This window comes from Dipodomys merriami, unplaced genomic scaffold (genome assembly GCF_024711535.1).
Source record: "Dipodomys merriami isolate MVZ:Mamm:240054 unplaced genomic scaffold, mDipMer1.0.p SCAF_30, whole genome shotgun sequence".
NCBI classification, from domain to species: domain Eukaryota; kingdom Metazoa; phylum Chordata; class Mammalia; order Rodentia; family Heteromyidae; genus Dipodomys; species Dipodomys merriami.
The window spans coordinates 18005257-18022040 of NW_027204493.1; the positions used below are offsets into that span (position 1 = coordinate 18005257).

The 16784-nt window shown below is 39.5% G+C and overlaps 1 protein-coding gene across 2 annotated transcripts in view; it reads right to left on the minus strand.

The window, feature by feature from the left end:
* Positions 1-16784, minus strand: part of Pde4d (phosphodiesterase 4D) — a 1379127-nt gene that overhangs the window by 851583 nt on the left and 510760 nt on the right. The window contains exon 1 of one of the 2 annotated variants that reach the window (XM_070041216.1): positions 6602-7661. The exons of the other annotated variant lie outside the window; for it this stretch is intronic. Within the exon in view, the coding sequence (XP_069897317.1) occupies positions 6602-7071 (470 nt within the window). The 5' untranslated portion in view covers positions 7072-7661. Of the gene's footprint in view, positions 1-6601; positions 7662-16784 lie in introns of those variants that run through there. 2 annotated transcript variants of the gene reach the window in all.

Consider the following 16784-nt stretch of genomic DNA (forward strand, 5'->3'; position numbering starts at 1 on the left):
ACATAAACAACAATTAAATAATAATTAAAGTGTAATTGGTAGTTACTAGAGAATAATGTACAAAATGTTATGGGAATGCTCAAGGGGAAAAACGAACAAATAAATCAGTTCCTTTCCTTATAGGACTACTACCCACAAAACTTTTACCACATATCCTATCTCCAAAAAGACACTGTTGAGCTTCTGAACAGATAAGGCTCTAGGACATAGGAAAATCAACATAGAGGGGAGAAAGAACTCAGCTGTTGAAAGAACTCAGCACACAACAAAAATTTGAATGTGGCCACTTCGCGTAGTTGAGGGAAGGGAATGCAAGATTTTCTGTAAGGAAGATAGGCTGTATTAACCTCTCCAAAAACTCAGTCTGGAAAAAAAATTATGTTTTATCTTATAGGCAAAAATAAATTTCCTAGCCGGGCACTGGTGGCTCACCCCTGCAATCCTAGCTACTCAGGAAGCTGTGATCTGAGGATCACAGTTCAAAGCCAGCTGGGGTAGGACACTCCATGAGATTCTTATCTCTAATAAATCACCAGAAAACCAGAAGGGATGCTGTGGCTCAAGTGGTATAAGCACTCGCCTTGAGCTGAAGAGCTGAGGGACAGCACCTAGGCCCAGAGTTCAAGCCCCATGACCGACAAAATAAATAAATAAATAAATAAATAAATTTCTTTAGGATTTCAACCAAGATAATGGTGAATTTAGTGGCCTGAAGTGTACAGTAAATCAGAATGAAGAGGATACTAAGAGGCCATTATTGCATGAGCATACTACATACTTGACCCAGGAAGGTGACAATGGGAAGATTTGATCATTGGAAGTAGATTTGGAAAATCTTGGTTGTCTCTGAAACCCAGATTTAAGGAAGAAAAAGAGTCTAAAGACACTACTACTCTAGGACAATTGGATAAATGGTCTTATTAAACATTGAAAGATGAATAACTATAAATACATATTTAGATGAGAAAGCAAACCTTGGTTCTCATTCTCCAAAGTTGGATGGTGAGGCCTACAGTAATGGTGATATGTATGTCGGTGGGGTTGAACCAATATAGATGATATGTTTTCAAAAAGAAGAGAAACTGCCCCCTTCTCTAGGAGAAATTAGATTCCTATTTTTAAATGCAGAAAAATGTTCCTCAGAATAAAAATAACCACAACATTTTTGAGATATAATACAGTGTTATTTGGTATAATCCCTTAGCAACATTGCTGTTTTGAGCTAAGACTGGAAGTATTTAAGTTATAGACTCACATATTGCTTATTTTAAAACATGTAGATGGATAATAAGCTGCAAAAGAACACAATTTTGCCATTGTTAGACTTCAAACATTTAAATAGTTAGCAAAAGTCACTAACTGGGCTTTGTTGTCTTAAATTGTTCATCTGTATGATGCGTCTCTAATCTTACAACAAAGTTTGGAAATATAAGTTAGTGACCAAGTTTGTTTGTGTGTGTGTATGTGTGTGTGTTTTGTGTGTGTATGTACATACATGCTCAAACATGTATTCATATACAAAATTGAAAGAAAGTTTCATTTTCTGAAGTTATCTTCCTCTTACCAGTACCTGAAAATACATTTACTTACATGTACATTTTTATGGTAATTTCCAAACTTTGGTGTTCTTTTTTGTTGTGTTGCCAGTCTTGGGGCTTGAACTCAGGGCCTGGGCACTGTTCCTGAGCTGCTTTTGCTCAAGGCTTGCACTCTACCACTTAAGCCACAGCGCCACTTCTGGCTTTTTCTGTTTACGTGGTGCTGAGGAATTGAACCCAAGGCTTCATGCATGCTAGGCAAGCACTCTACCACTAAGCCACATTCTCAGCCCCTAAGCTTTGGGTTTTAAACGATAGCCTGGAAGGTGACAGCTGAAATCATGCAAAATAAATGTCAAAAGATAGCCATGATGTATAAAATATTAACTGATCTGTCAAGAGATGTGAAAGATATAAATTACAGTACTGGTTCAGAACTAGCTGTGTTCAGTCAACTTGGTCATTTAAGACACTTCTTCAAGTGTAAATGACAGGGAGTGGCAGAGAGGGTGAGTTCAGATTCCTTCTCTTCTTGACATTCCACAGTCTCCTGTCTTGTGGACATTGCTCCCTATTTCCACTATTGCTGTATAAGCAGGCAACTGAACCAAGGTGGTCCTATCAGACTGGAAGTGTTTATGAAATAAGGGCATCCTGAGGGATACATCCTATCCCTCATTCCTTTTGACCTCTTCTTGGCCACCATCTCCAAAGTACATGAAACATAGAAGGTAAAAAATTCAGAATGAAAATGTAGAAGGTGATAGAACCACGAAGTTTTTCTGATACACCAAATCTCAGAACACACTAGACAATAAAGTTCTAAATCAAGTTGCAAAGACAATGTTTTAGTAGAAAAAAATAAGAAAATGTCCAGATCCTCTTAAAAAACTGAACACTATTTAGACAATGTGCAAAAAAGTGATGAAATAAGTTCTTTTTATATTTTTGCTATTTAATTATCCGTAATAATCATGCTTAACTTTTTAAAATATAAACTTTAAGTAAGTATTCAATATTAAAAAAACAGATACTTCATTCTAAAATCCAAAGACTTATATTCATAAATATAGACACAATGAATAACCAGGTTTTCAACTGAATATTCTGGTAATGTAAAACTCAAATTTTGCATTGTAAACTTAGATGTGTTCTTATTGAAAAATGTCACTAGGAATCTTGACAGAAGTAATATAAACAATGAATATTATGTCTTATAACCTAGATTAGAAAAATAAAATATAGATTTTTATCTTTATCATATATATATATATATACTGAACTTATCCCTATATTCATAACAATGCAACATCTTTAATTTAACATATTATTTCAATATCTTTAAAACACTAATGTCACATAATATGTTATACATGTTTACATTTAGTGTGATTATAATTTCAGATATTTTCCTTCCAAGATACTTAAATCAAATTTCACTTGGTTGATACTTACATATCTGCCATCTAGAATAGTTTTTTAAAAATAAAATCAAGAATTCACCTCAGCTGTTTGAATCTCAAACTCTAATTTGTTATACAGTTTCTGCAAATTTTGAAAGCTGTTAATATAAGGAAATATTATGATAGAAGAAAAGTAATAAAATAATTGAAAGTATCTGTTTATTCATTATGTTTTGAAGGATGTTTGGTTGATATAATAAATATGTTACATTCATTTTAAAGAGTTTCATATTTCATTTTCTTTTGTAACAAAGTCTACTCCTATAGGAATTTTATTTATTCTATATTGAAATGAATACAAGAATGTAATTGTTAGATATACCTTAATATAAAGTGTATTTAACATATCTAACTTTTCCATGGATTCCACGGAATTGACCATAGAGTATCTGAAGATTGTCTCTTCCTGTTAAAAAAAATGTTCATGAAGCAAGATGCCTTTTGCTTATTGCTTCATACACCTAGTTCACACATTTTAGTTAAGATAATATCTAGAAATACTACTGTTCAAGCAGGAAATAGTTTTAAAAAAAACAAGGACATATCTTTCTCCAGAATCCATAGGTAATCATTCATCTATCCACTCTTGGGGCGTTTTCAGACATTAACTTGGCAATTTAAACTCCCATTTAAATGATGTGCATGCATGCACAGACATACCCTTGCATCTTTACTTGCTCCCTTTCAGAAGATTGTTGGAAACATTCAAAGGCACTCAGATTAGCTTTATTTTCTCTGTATGCCATTTCATTCTTATGATTCTATGCATTGTACAAAGTCAACAAATACACTGGAAAACCTCCATATGATCCATGATATTATTTCGTATTGGATAGGTCTTCTGAGGACAAAAGTTAAAATATCTCATTGTCTCAATTATATAGGGCTGTTAATTTCTTTAAAAGTGTATTTTCAACCACATCTCAATTTTGATTCATTTGGGCTCTCTATCCTATAGTTTTCATCTCTTGCTTGGTTTTATATACTATGTGTGTGTGTGTGTGTGTGTGTGTGTGTGTGTGTGTGTGTGTGTGGTGAGTGTGTGTTACTGGGATTGAACTCCAGGCCTCCAGCATGTGAGGCAAGTGCTTTATCATATTTTCATATAATTTTGATGCTGTCCACATATACCTGGAACTGCACATTATATTTTAGAAGGGCCTTTGTTGAGTCAGAAGGCCTGAGTTTCAGTCTTAGTGCTGGCATTTCTATTTTAGTATATAATGCTGAACAAATGACTTACATCCTCTAGGGCTCATTGTTCTTATCTAGGAAATGGAAGCACTGCTCTCTCAACTTAGTCTTTTCGTAGGGTTCAACTAAGAAAATAAATATGAATGTTCTTTGATAATTTTAAACAATTGCTACCATTATTCTAAATGAAACTAATACCTTCCTGAATACATCTATTTGTAAGATCAACTCTGTTAATGAAAGCATGATGTGAGTATGTGAGGAAAATTCAAGTAATATAAAACACTAATATAGCATATAAATGACAGTGTAGATATTATATATCATAAATTTTCTCTGTACTATTCAAGTAGGAAATTTCAAATAGACAATCAGTATAGAAAGCTAGTAAAATATACATTCAAATCAATTTCTCTATTTTAATTAGCTTATTTTCTCCTTGCCAACCTTCCAGGTTTTTTATTTAAAAAATGGACTCAATTAAGAGTCTCTCCATAAAAATCAATCAACCCACAAATTATGTTCAAACTGTTCCTTATTTAATGTTTATGAAGAATACATACATTTTTTCCATTACTATGATACATTGTATCATGCCTGACTTTTTTTCTACCATGAGGAACCCAGACAGTGTAGTTCCCACAGGGAAGGAAGACAACCTCTTCAAGGAAAAAGTAGAACTACATGTGAGTTTTAGTAGTCTGCGTTGCAAAAATTAAACTTATATATTAATTGAGGAAGTCTGCAATTTACACCATTATCAAGCTGGATGAAGATCTGAATTGAGATAATACCTACAATGTTCATCTTGTGCACACAAAAAAATACAATGATAACAGCAAAGTTCCTAAGGAAAAAGGAAGGCAAAAGGCTAGGAACATGCAAACTGATAGGGTGTGCACACATCAAGGTTGGGGTGTTCATAGTACATCAAGTCTTTCATACACACACACACACACACACACACACACACAACTATGATAAGCACACAGTTGAACACCCTTAAAACACACTGGTAAATTAAACCGATTGACAATTGTGTTCCCACAACTAGCCCTGGTTTACAAATGCCTCTCATGCTCCTTGGATGCACAGACAGCAATGTTTGCCCACATCTAAGGTTAGATGAAGGCAAGGCCATGACGCATGCCAAGGATCAACAGCAACTAAAACCTCTGGAGTCTCTGTGTGTGTGTGTGTGTGTGTGTGTGTGTGTGTTGTGTGTGTGTGTCAAGGGGAACTCATGGTCTGGTAAAAGGGACAGAACCAATTGGGACCTCTAAATTCTCTTCATGCCTGATTTAAGAATCTAGAGCTGACCTCTCAGAACAGCTGTAATTGTTTTTTACACTACTCATTTCCTTGGCAAAGTGGCGGCAGCGGTGAGCATTTATTAAAACTCCCAGCTGACATGCAGCTTTCCTGACTCGTCTTCCGGAGCACTTTACAGTTAAGGGGAAATCACTATAATCAAATCTCTATGTCGTGCTTGCTGCTAAACCGAGGTGCTTTCTTCCTAGGATTTTGCAAGGACCACTGACACATGCGCGCAAGCACACGCACGCACGCGCACACACACACACACACACACGCACACACACACTCGCTCACACAGGCTCACTCACACACTCCGGTGCATGCAGTACAACTCCCACAGCGTCCTCGCTTCCATCCCTTCCTCCATCCTCCTCTCTCTCCTAAGGATTGCAGAACATTTTTGCTTCAAACTCTCCAAGTCACCCACGTGTTTGTTCTCCCCTTTGGCTGTTCAATTTACTTCCTGACTTGACAAAGAGAAACTGGAGTTGGTCTGCAGCTTTCAGCTTTCAGCTGCAGTGCTGGACTTGAGCTGTCTGGCCCACCCTGCCAACCCGCGCGCGCGCGCTCGCCCATGCGCGCTCTCTCCTGTCAGGGCTGCGGGCTGACCCCCTCCTCAATCTGGGGTGAGTGGACACATGACTGGGCGTTTTGGGGCTCCGGTCCCCCTTTCCTTCTTCCTCTTTCCCCCTCGCTTCTCCACCAGGAGCAAAGTGAATTCACTTGTTAATCTCACCCGCCAAGGCGGGATGGAAGTGAGTGGGGTGTGAGGGGTCCCTGCCACAAACACTAGGGAGCGCGCTCCCGGGCACGCGCGCGCGTACACACACACACACACACACACACACACACACACACACACACTGAACCCCCAAGTAACAAATATGCCTTACTTTCGGGGGTCTCCCAAACACACCTGAGCCCTATCCAGTCAAGCAAGGACAGACACACCCCTGCTCGCTCTCCCCTCCAGTTTCCAGCAGAGGATCTGACCCGGGGGTCCAGGATGGGCGGGGGTGGAGTGGGAGAACTGGAGCGGAGGGGAGGGGACCCCGCTTCCCGCGGGGGGGAGGGGCGCTCTGCACTCACCGCCTGAGTCCCTGGAACGACGAGGGCCAGGACATCCTGGATTTCTTCAGGCCGGGCCGGTGGCCGGTCTCCACGGCGTAAGAGGTGCGGTCCATGGCGCGGCAGTACAGGTAGCGCTCGGTGTCCGAGTAGCCGCGATGCCGGACGCGGCCGCCGGCCCCGCTCGAGGCGTAGCGGCCGCGGGCAGCCCCGGGCGGCGGCGGCGGGGGCGGCGGCAGCGGGGGCGGCGGCGGCGGCGGCTGCAGCGGGGGCTGCGGCTGGGGCGAGGGCGGCGGCGGCGGGGGCAGGTGGTGGTGGGGATGCAGGAGGCGGAACTGGGGCTGCCGGAGCGGGTACTGGTGGTGGTGCTGCTCGTGCCTCCAGAGGTGCTTGGGGGCTTTCAGCGTGGCCCCGCCGGCGGCGGAACCGTCGCTGCCCTCGCCGCTGCCCGCCCGGGCCGGCACACTGCCGCTGCCGCCCTCGGCTTCCATCCCGGCTCCGGTGAGGGGCGTGGGGCGGCGGGTGTGTGTTGGTGGGGAGAGGGGGTGTCTCTCCGCGAGCCTGCCTTGCTGGTCCGGCTGGGGTTCACCACGTTGGAATCGAGTTGCCTCCCTCTCCCCCGGCGGCTGGCTGTTTCTGGAGGCGAGCGGGAGAGGCTGGGCTCAGCTTCCGAGGCTCGCGGCTACCGAGAGGGGGCTCTGCCGGCCGGAGCGGGGCGATCGCCGAACGCGCCCGGGCTCCTGGCACGGGCGATGGGGGCAGAGACGCGCTCCGGGGCCACCCAACTCTCCAAGACTGGGCTGTGCGGTGCGCAGCTTCGCCGGCGATCCGTCCTCCCTTCCTTCCTTCCTTGCTTCTTTCTTCCCTTCCTCGGGGCGCCCGAGGCGAGGTTAGGAATTGTTTGGAGCTCTCTCGAGCTTGCACAAAAACAGAAAAAAAAAAAACACCAAACAGCCTCTGCCCTCGCGCTGGTCGCCGCCGCCTTCTGGCTGGGTCCAGGACACCAGAGTCCTGATCTCACAGCTGCTGAAAAGTTGGACAGCTCCCGACTGGCGAGCCCGAGCTCTGACTTTCTCTAAAACCTCTCCAGCCAGTGAGGATGTCTGCCCCAGGCTCCGGCGGCTCCTTCCCCTCCTCGTGCCCGCGCCTTCCTTCCCTCCCTCCCTCCACCCCCCCCCCCCAACCCAAACGGCTCCTCACGGCCCTGGAGGTTTGCTCTTCACCTCCTGCTTGCCTCGGTCCACTTGGAGCAGGCAATGGATTGGGGCGGGGGGGGGGGAGGTGGGGGAGAGCAGGTGATTTCTAGCTGGTTGTCAGAGCTTGTTGAAAAGGAGCCCCATGCCTAGGCTTTCCAAAGATAGAGAAAGGGATGTTGATCTGGCAAAGTTCTAGGGAATGGGGTGTCTGCGCGTGGCTGGAAAACAAAAAATTGGATCTGAGTGAAGATCCAACATCTAAGATGTATTCAGTCTCTTTCCCTGACATAGGATTAAATCTTGTGTGGCTCTTTCCCTTTGCAGAGGAAAATGCCCACGGCTTCCTCTTGAAGATCCTTCTCCCAACTAGTATCTTGGTCCCTGGGAGTTAGGAAATTAGGACCAGCAGTCCTTAATTCTAGAGACACACTGAGCTAGCAGCTCACCTTCTCCATTACAAATCTCCGGTTATCTTCTGCAGTTGATACCTTCAGAGCCTGTGTGCAGTCTTTGCGCCACTTCTTGGCAGAACACAGCTCTATTACCAAAGCATTTTCATGCAAGTTGTACTATTATTATTTTTATGGAAACTGCTCATACTCGAGCCTACAAACCAAATTCAACTTCTGTTTTCTTTTACTTAGCGTTTCCCGATAATATTGAATATTTTAAGAAGCCAAGATAATTCCAGAGCAACATATAGACATCTCTATCGATCTGTCAATCTATCATCTATCTACTATCTACTATCCCTATTACTTAAAGATCAGATGACAGTTCTTCACTGTTGAAATAGTTCTAGAATTTGTCATTGTGAAAGTACCATCTATTATTTTACGTATGATGCATTTAGGAGTCACTTATTGGCAGCATATTCATACTATTCTTGATGCATGCAATCTTAACAGAATTGAATCTGTACATTTCCTGTGTCAAAATTCACTGTGCTTACAACTTTAAATATTTGAAATGTGCAAAGGCCCTCTTCCTTAAGTAGTAGCAGCTAAACTTGATATTGTACCAAAAAAAAAAAGCCTTCAACATATTTTCATGTAGTGTAAGGCTAGAAATGTCCCTTTCCTTGACCATTTTGGTATACTCTGCTCATGTGTCGACCATGTCCAAAATATGAGAAATAAGGCAGGTCTCTTCCATATAGGAATGACCGAACCTTTGTGTAACTAAGGCATTACCTCTTTCCTCTTTGCAGACACAAGTGAGAATACTAGCAGTGGCCAAAGTATTTTCTCTGCCTTGGATGGCATTGGGCCAATGTCTTCCCACACTTGAAAGGAAAGAAAAGGAAATAGTGTGCATCATAAACTTCCCTTTTTAAACTCATTGCCTTGCTAATATTTGGAACCATTTTATTTTTTAATATTTTTGTCAGTGGTTGGGCCTGAATTCTGGGCCTGGGCCCTGCCCCTTAGCTTTTCAGCTCAAGGCTAGTGCTCTACCACTTGAGCCACAGTGCCACTTCCGGCTTTTTCTGCTTATGTGGTGCAGAGAAATTGAACCCAGGACCTCATGCATGCAAGGCAAGCACTCTACCACCGAGCCACATCTCAGCTCTATTTGAAAGAAGTATACACATTTCTCCTTTCCTCCCAAAAGCTTAGCACCTCTTTTCAATAAAACTACAGCAAAGTAACTCCTTTGGAAGTTCCTAAGTTCTCAAATATTGTAACAGTGCAAGGAAACTATAATCCTTTTTCCAAATTAAATAGAATAATTCAAGTCTCACTTGCATATCACCGTCAACGTTTTCCTTTTAGCTAATGAATATTATATTTTCGTTATATTATCCAGTAGTTTTTGCTTTGTTTTTAGAATGCAATTACACGTTAGGAACATTTTAAAATATAACAAAATCATTAAGCATGCTTCAAACTAGTAGAAATTTCAATTTCTAGTAATTCCAAAAGATTATTGATAGTAATAGTAATTTGGAGTTGGGTTTAAGCTTGGGTCCCAATATACAAATGGCCACTCATATGATTTTAAGTTATTTGCCCCACCTGTCTGTTACATACAAATGAGTATCATTATCTCACAGGATTGTGTCACTATTTTTGTAAGTTCACACTTAGCACAATGAGTGATACATAATACATGCTAAGTAAAAAGATAAGAATGTTTCTAATTCCTGCCAACCTTGGAAGAATACTAAATGTCACTGTAATCAGTATTTATACTGCTTGGCTATATCTACAGACCCTGGTTTTATCTAGAGAACATCACCTGTGGAGCTTTAAATACATGTAGTGTTGAACCTTAAATCAGTGATTAGAAAACATTATGTTACCAGAATATTCTGGGGAGCTAATATAAATCACACAGGCACAGGCTTCTCAGAGTAGGATGAGGCACGCAGCTTTATATTTGTGTCAAGTTTGCAAGACAATTGTGATTTGGGGCAGGGTGAAAGAAAAATTACTCTGCCTTGACAAAATCAGAACATGTAAGAGAGGGAGAATCCAGGCATCAGTGTTCTAAAACAAAACAAAATTCTTTAGGTAATTTTATGTATTAAGACTTGCTCAGGGGCTGGGAAGGTGGGCTCAGTAGTAGAGTGCTTGCCCTGCATGCATGAGGCTCTGGGTTCGATTCCTCAGCACCACATAAGCAGAAAAAGCTGGGAGTGGCTCTGTGGCTCAAGTGGTAGAGTGCTAGCCTTGAGCTGAAGAGGTGAGGGACAGTGTCCAGGCCCAGAGTTCAGGCTCACAACTGACCAAAAAAATAAATAAGTAAAGGAAAAAGAAAAAGAGTTGCTCATTCAGTTCCACTGAATTATATGGTGGTAAAAGCATAGAAGGTGCAATTAGTTGACTTGTCTGTGTGTTTCAAATAGCTCAGGCAAAACCAGCTTTAGATCTTAGCTCTTATAAAAATATACACTTTATTATTTGGTTGCCTCCATGTTAAAAGAAAATCATAGACTACTAAATGTTGAGTACTCCTGGCCTTGGGTTAAAACATTTTTTTTCCATTAATCTCAGGTCTTCCTTCCTGCAGTTAAACCCACAAAAGTATTCAATTGACTTATTGGCATTCATTACTTATATGTTTTGACATCCATTTTTTTAACCACTGATTGATCATAAAACGTAGAGTTCTACCAGGCACCATATGAGAGGATCTTTGTATTTAATACAGAGCATCTGTCAACACTATCACTACTCACCATCAGCATATATTTATAAAAAGTAAAAGATCAGGTGAATGGCCAATGCCTTTTCCCATAACAGACTTAAATATGCAGAACGTTAGAACTGAGTTAGAGATTAACATACCACCACCCTCCCTGTCAGCATATTTCATGTATAACCTGATGACAAAATCAATCACTTAGTGTGCATCTAGGCAATTAACAAGATAGATCATTCCTATCAACAACTAGAGGGAGTTTCATTGAAAGATGTCAATGAAAAGCTAGCAGAAAGCAAGTGCCATTTTTACCCAGGACATAAAATTAAATGGTAAGTTGCAATAACTAAGGGTTCATGTCTATTTTGGTGATGGGAGAAAGATTTAAACTAGACTTTTATTTTGCATATCTCTTATGTATACTCACACAATGTTATTGAAGTTAAAACACACCAGTTTGATTACCAGCTAGTTTAATGTTGGAAACAGAGTATTTGATGTATATGAAGGACAATAATAAAAACCTACAAATATAAAGTATTGTCAATATTGCCATTATAATAAACTCTAGAGTTAATGTTTCTACTCTACTGCTTCCAATATATTGGGTCATATCCATTATTTTTCTCTAATATGAAACAAGCAACACATGTGATTAATATTAAGCTAAAGACAGTTTCCTTGAATACATTTAGTTTTGATTAGTATGCTGTTAAATTTGCATCTTGTGCCAACATCAAACTTTCTGGTGGTTCAGCATCACTGGAAACCAGTTTTAGAACTTTATAATGTCTCTTACTCTTTCTTTTGTCAGTTCATTCAAATTACACATACTGTACATCTACCAAGTGCTAATATCCGTGCAAACTTTGGTGTTCAATTTGTGAATGGATACCAAGAAATGACACCCTCATTTAGGTTGGCATCTTGTGGGAGAAACAAACCACTGTAATATGGGTGGGACTATTGATGTGGATATGAATTATCTTCTTAGGAAATAAAGGAACTTTGTCACACTGAAACAACGTTAGAGAGAACAGGTTTGTTCTTGCTCCTGGTTTCAGAGGATTCAGTCCTTATTTTCTTGAATCCATTATGTCAGCCTGAGACAGGATGCACCGGATGAGTAGAGTTATTTACCTCATAGCACCCAGGAATCAGAGTGACAGCAAAGGGCCGGAGAGTAAAGCATCTCTTCTAACTACCTCCTAGTGATCTATTTCTTCCAACAAGGACTGATTTGGTTTCTATCATCTCCCTAGAATGCTATCAAATTATGAAACCATTCATAGGTTGGTTAGTCTGCCAATGAAATTAGTATACTCATAATCCAATCATATACAAAAGGGCTCACCTCCAAATGTTGCATTGGGGAAGACACCTTCAACACTTGAGATTTTCTGGGATATTGCACATCCAAAACACAGTAGAGAGAAACATTCAATTCTTAAAGAGAGAATATGACATCTAAGTCTTGAAGCCTGTACTTCAAGCACAGGTCTAACTGTTCTTACTGTGTAACAACAAGTGAGAATATGGCTATGTATGTGTTCACATTCTTGGTAGAGATGCATGTAAGAAAAACCAAGAGGCAAACAATAGGGCATTGGCTACTGAGAAATTTGAAGTAATTATTAAGTCTATGAAAATAAGTAGGCAAGATTAGTCTGATAAATAATTGCTTCTTAGTGTCTCCTTAAGGCAATGTGGTGGTTTTCGTATACATTGTCACTACGGGTTTCTTCTTGGTGAGCTGAGTTTAGGATGGATGGGTAGGATGTAAAGAAAAATGAAATAATAGACATGAAAGGAAAGAGGAAAATAATAGTGTGTCTCTCCTGAGACAATAGGAGGAAAGAACTGAGCTGTCAACTACAGATGAAAGGAATTGTCCTAAACTAGACAGTTCCTATGTGATAGGAGAGAAAAAGAAAAATACAGAAGTTTATTGCATTTATTGAACAATTAACTGTTGGCATTCTGTCACATATTTTCCCTAGATAATTTTATTTATTCCTTGCAATAGTACTTTCTTACTATTTTTATATTTCAAACATCTGGATACCTGTCAACAGAAACTAAAAGAAGTGTGCTTGTCACTTGTAGCTAGTGTGCCTGTACCTGGAAAACACCTGTTTAAACTTGTCTATACCTGGAAAACACCCCTTTGCCTGACTCTCTGAAAATTCAGGCTTTTGACCAACATTCTAAACACCGAAGTCTGGAGATGCAGAAGTCAATAAAGTAGAGAAAATTTCTGATTCTTCTTCTTATTATTGGGAGAGGGAGAATAAACAGATTCATATAAATATGCCAGATGTGCTTAAATGCTATGAAGCTAATTGAAGAAGGGAGAGCTTGGTGTTTGGCTGTACTGTTTCATATGTCAGGGAAGGCTCTTCTGATAAGTAGAAACCTAAAGGAAGCCAGGGAAGAAGCCAAAATTCCAGGCTGTCTACAGAACAAATATAAAGACACCAACACAAAGAGACCAGTGGCATGGGATGAGGTGGGGGTGGAAGATTTTTGGAAATGAAGATAGATCAGGGAGGTCCTTTGGCTATGATACAGACTTTGGGTTTTGTACTTGTAATTCATAAAGCTACATATTGTTGAACATCAATCTCACATGCCAAATAGACACTTAAAAGACTGCACTATAACACCTCATTGAAGAGAACTTATTCTCTGTATAGGTAAGGAAAATAATTTGCTTGGGAAATAAATACTGTTAGGGAAAAAAAATAGTTCCTTTCTGGGAGACAGATAACACTTTGTGAAACAAACTTGTAAAGACTACTGTTCATAAAGTCAATAGATAAAAGTACTTGAGGTTGCATAAGACCACAAAATCATGGTGAGTGGACCAGCTGCAATGCACTTAAAATGAGTAAATGCTACCAAATCCCTGAAAGGATGTCATAGAACTTTCAGAGTGATTCATGAGATCTGAAGGATGAGTACTCAGGTGCTAAGTGTTCATCTGTCAAGTGCTTTTAAAATATGACTTTTAAGAGGATGTTTAACTTCTAGTGGTTGATAAAGAAAACTTTTAAAATAGTATGACTGGAAACATCATTCTAAATCTCAAAGGCACAGAAGAGATTACTAGAAAGAGTTTATTGTTATGAAGTTAGGCCCAACTACTAAAGGCCAAAAATCTAAAGATTTGTAATTATTTTCCCAAACAGGAAGATTTAATCTTTAGGCTTTGAGATGATGAAAACTGATGTGGTAGGTATTGACATGACAATACGGGTGATTTTTATGCATTTAAGAAAAAGTAGGAAGTGGCACTGTGGCTCAAGTGGTAGAGTGCTCGCCTTGAGCTGAAGAGTGCAGGGACAGCGCTCAAGCCCAGAGTTCAAGCCCCATGACCAACAAAAAAATAAAAATAAATAAATAAATATTTAAAGTAATATTTTTCATTTTAAAAGCCTCTATTAAAGTGAGCTTCATAATGTAATAAAGAGTAAATAATAGAGTAAATAAATAGAGTAGTAGTTTCATTTCACAAAGAGGGAAACTGAAGCTCATAGGAGGAATTACTTATCTAAGGTCAGGTATTCATTTAGTGTTGAAGTCTACACTTGAGCCGTAGCCAAATTGAATCTACAACCCTGTGATCTTTCCTGCATGATAAAGGGGAGAAATGAAACATATATGGATGAGTTTTTAATGCTCTCAGTCAATGAGTGATTTATCATTTCAGCTAACATTTTAGCTTTCTAATTCTGTATGAAACCAACTATCCTCTGATATTATTAGGAGGTAATTATGATATTCACACAGGGAGGCTTTCTTTTTCTGAAAGACACAAGGTAAAAATAGTAAAAGATTGGGGGCTGGGAAGGTGGCTCAGTGGTAGAGAGCTTGCCTTCCATGCATGAGGCTCTGAGTTTGATTCCTCATCACCACATAAGCAAAAGGAAAAAAGCTGGAAGTGGCGCTGTGGCTCAAGTGGTAGAGTGCTAGCCTTGAGCTGAAGAGCTGAGAGACAGTGCCCAGGCCCAGAGTTCAGGCCCCAGGACCGGACGCCCCCCCAATAGTAAAAGATTGGTAAATAAAACTGCATTAACATGTAGCTCTCCTATAAAGCACAAATATTCAAGAAAATGGAGGAACAACACAGAATCTTGGAGAAAATACTGCATTATATGCATTTTGCAAAGAAAAAAATGGAAAATAATTATCATATTCTATGTATTGAAAAGGAGTTAGATCAATGTTAACTTGTACATATAGGTAGTAGAAAACAATCTGTCTCTATGTGGTAAAGGTAAGTATTTACATACACAATGATTTATATTTGCACTCCAGGATACATAGCATAGAGTATGTCACACATGCCAACACATACATGTACAGCCATATCCCATAGGATGATGCATTATAGCAGAAAGCTAGAAAGAAACTAAACATTTAGCAAGACAAAACATCAACACACTTTTCTCATGCATCCACAAAGGACTGACTACAAAAAGCAATGTAGCTGAATCTTAGAATGCAACCAAGTAGCAGAAGACTGAACACAACACATCATCTTTATAAAGTTCAAAATACATGTATCAAGAAATCAAAGACAACTAGAAAATTTGGTATGATGGGTCTTAACAGTCATTCACAAACAAATCCACCGAGGTTCTTGTTCAAATGGATTCTGACTGAGTAGTTCTGGGGCATGGGTGAAGGTCAGAATTTCTAAAGAGCTCCTAGGTAAAGTTGATGATACAGGCCTGTGAGCCAGACTTAAATAGCAAAAGTTTAGAGGACATATATGATTGTGTATAAGTGTTTAAAAATTGAAACATTATACAATTAACTTCATTTTGGATGGAGTGTTACCAGATGAATGGGGAAAGGAATGAATGATGAGGGGGGGAAAGAAAGGAGTTTATTAGGAGACATTGTGGCTCATGAATCATATGATCTCCATATGATCAAATGATCACCATATGTGTGTATATATATATATGTGTGTGTATGTATATACATATATATATGTATGTGTGTATAAATATATATATGTACATTGTTAGATAGATATAGTATATAGCTGTCACAAACTCTGTCTTAGAAATTATATAATAAAACCCATAGGTCAATACAAATTTTAAAGTGTAGGGAGCCTAGATCATCACCAAAAGAAGGCAGGGCAAAGGAAAATCTGTGCAGTGTGGAGCTTAGTACTCCATACTTAGAAGAGATATCTAGACCAGTTGTAAACACTCTGTAACCTCACCAAATTAAAGCACTGGACAAACTTTTAAAATTGTAATGATCTAAAAATTGTAGGGAGTGCAAATAGAACTTAAGAAGAAAAACTGATTAGGAAGGTCTTTACACTAGAACTCATTATCCTTTCAAAGTAAATTTAAAAAAATCTTTGTAGAAGATACATAGTTCTCAAATGAAAGATAAATCTACTCCATTTTTAAACTGTTTTTTTTCCCCCTCAGATCCTGGAATGCATCTATCTCTAAATACCAACACTTTGCATGCTCTTCTTCTCCAGATAGTATCTGTCTTTGGATCAGAAAGTGGTTTAATTTTTCAAATGTCTCACATTAAAATATAATATTCCTTATTATATTTAACATTTACATTTAACATTTTAGCTATCAGCAAATATCACAGCAGGGATTATTAACGACTAAAAGAGTTCAATTGCCTAAGGATGAGGAAGTGAAGTTGGCAAAGAAGAGAATTAAGTTAGAGGATGGAGAGCAACAGAGAAAATTTTCTACATTGTCAATGTAATCTCAGGTTCTCTAAACTGTTCAGATACATAAAAATTTTTAGTAAGTTTCAGAATGATTCACTTAATACCTAACTACTTTAAGGAAAACAGGCATTTGTAA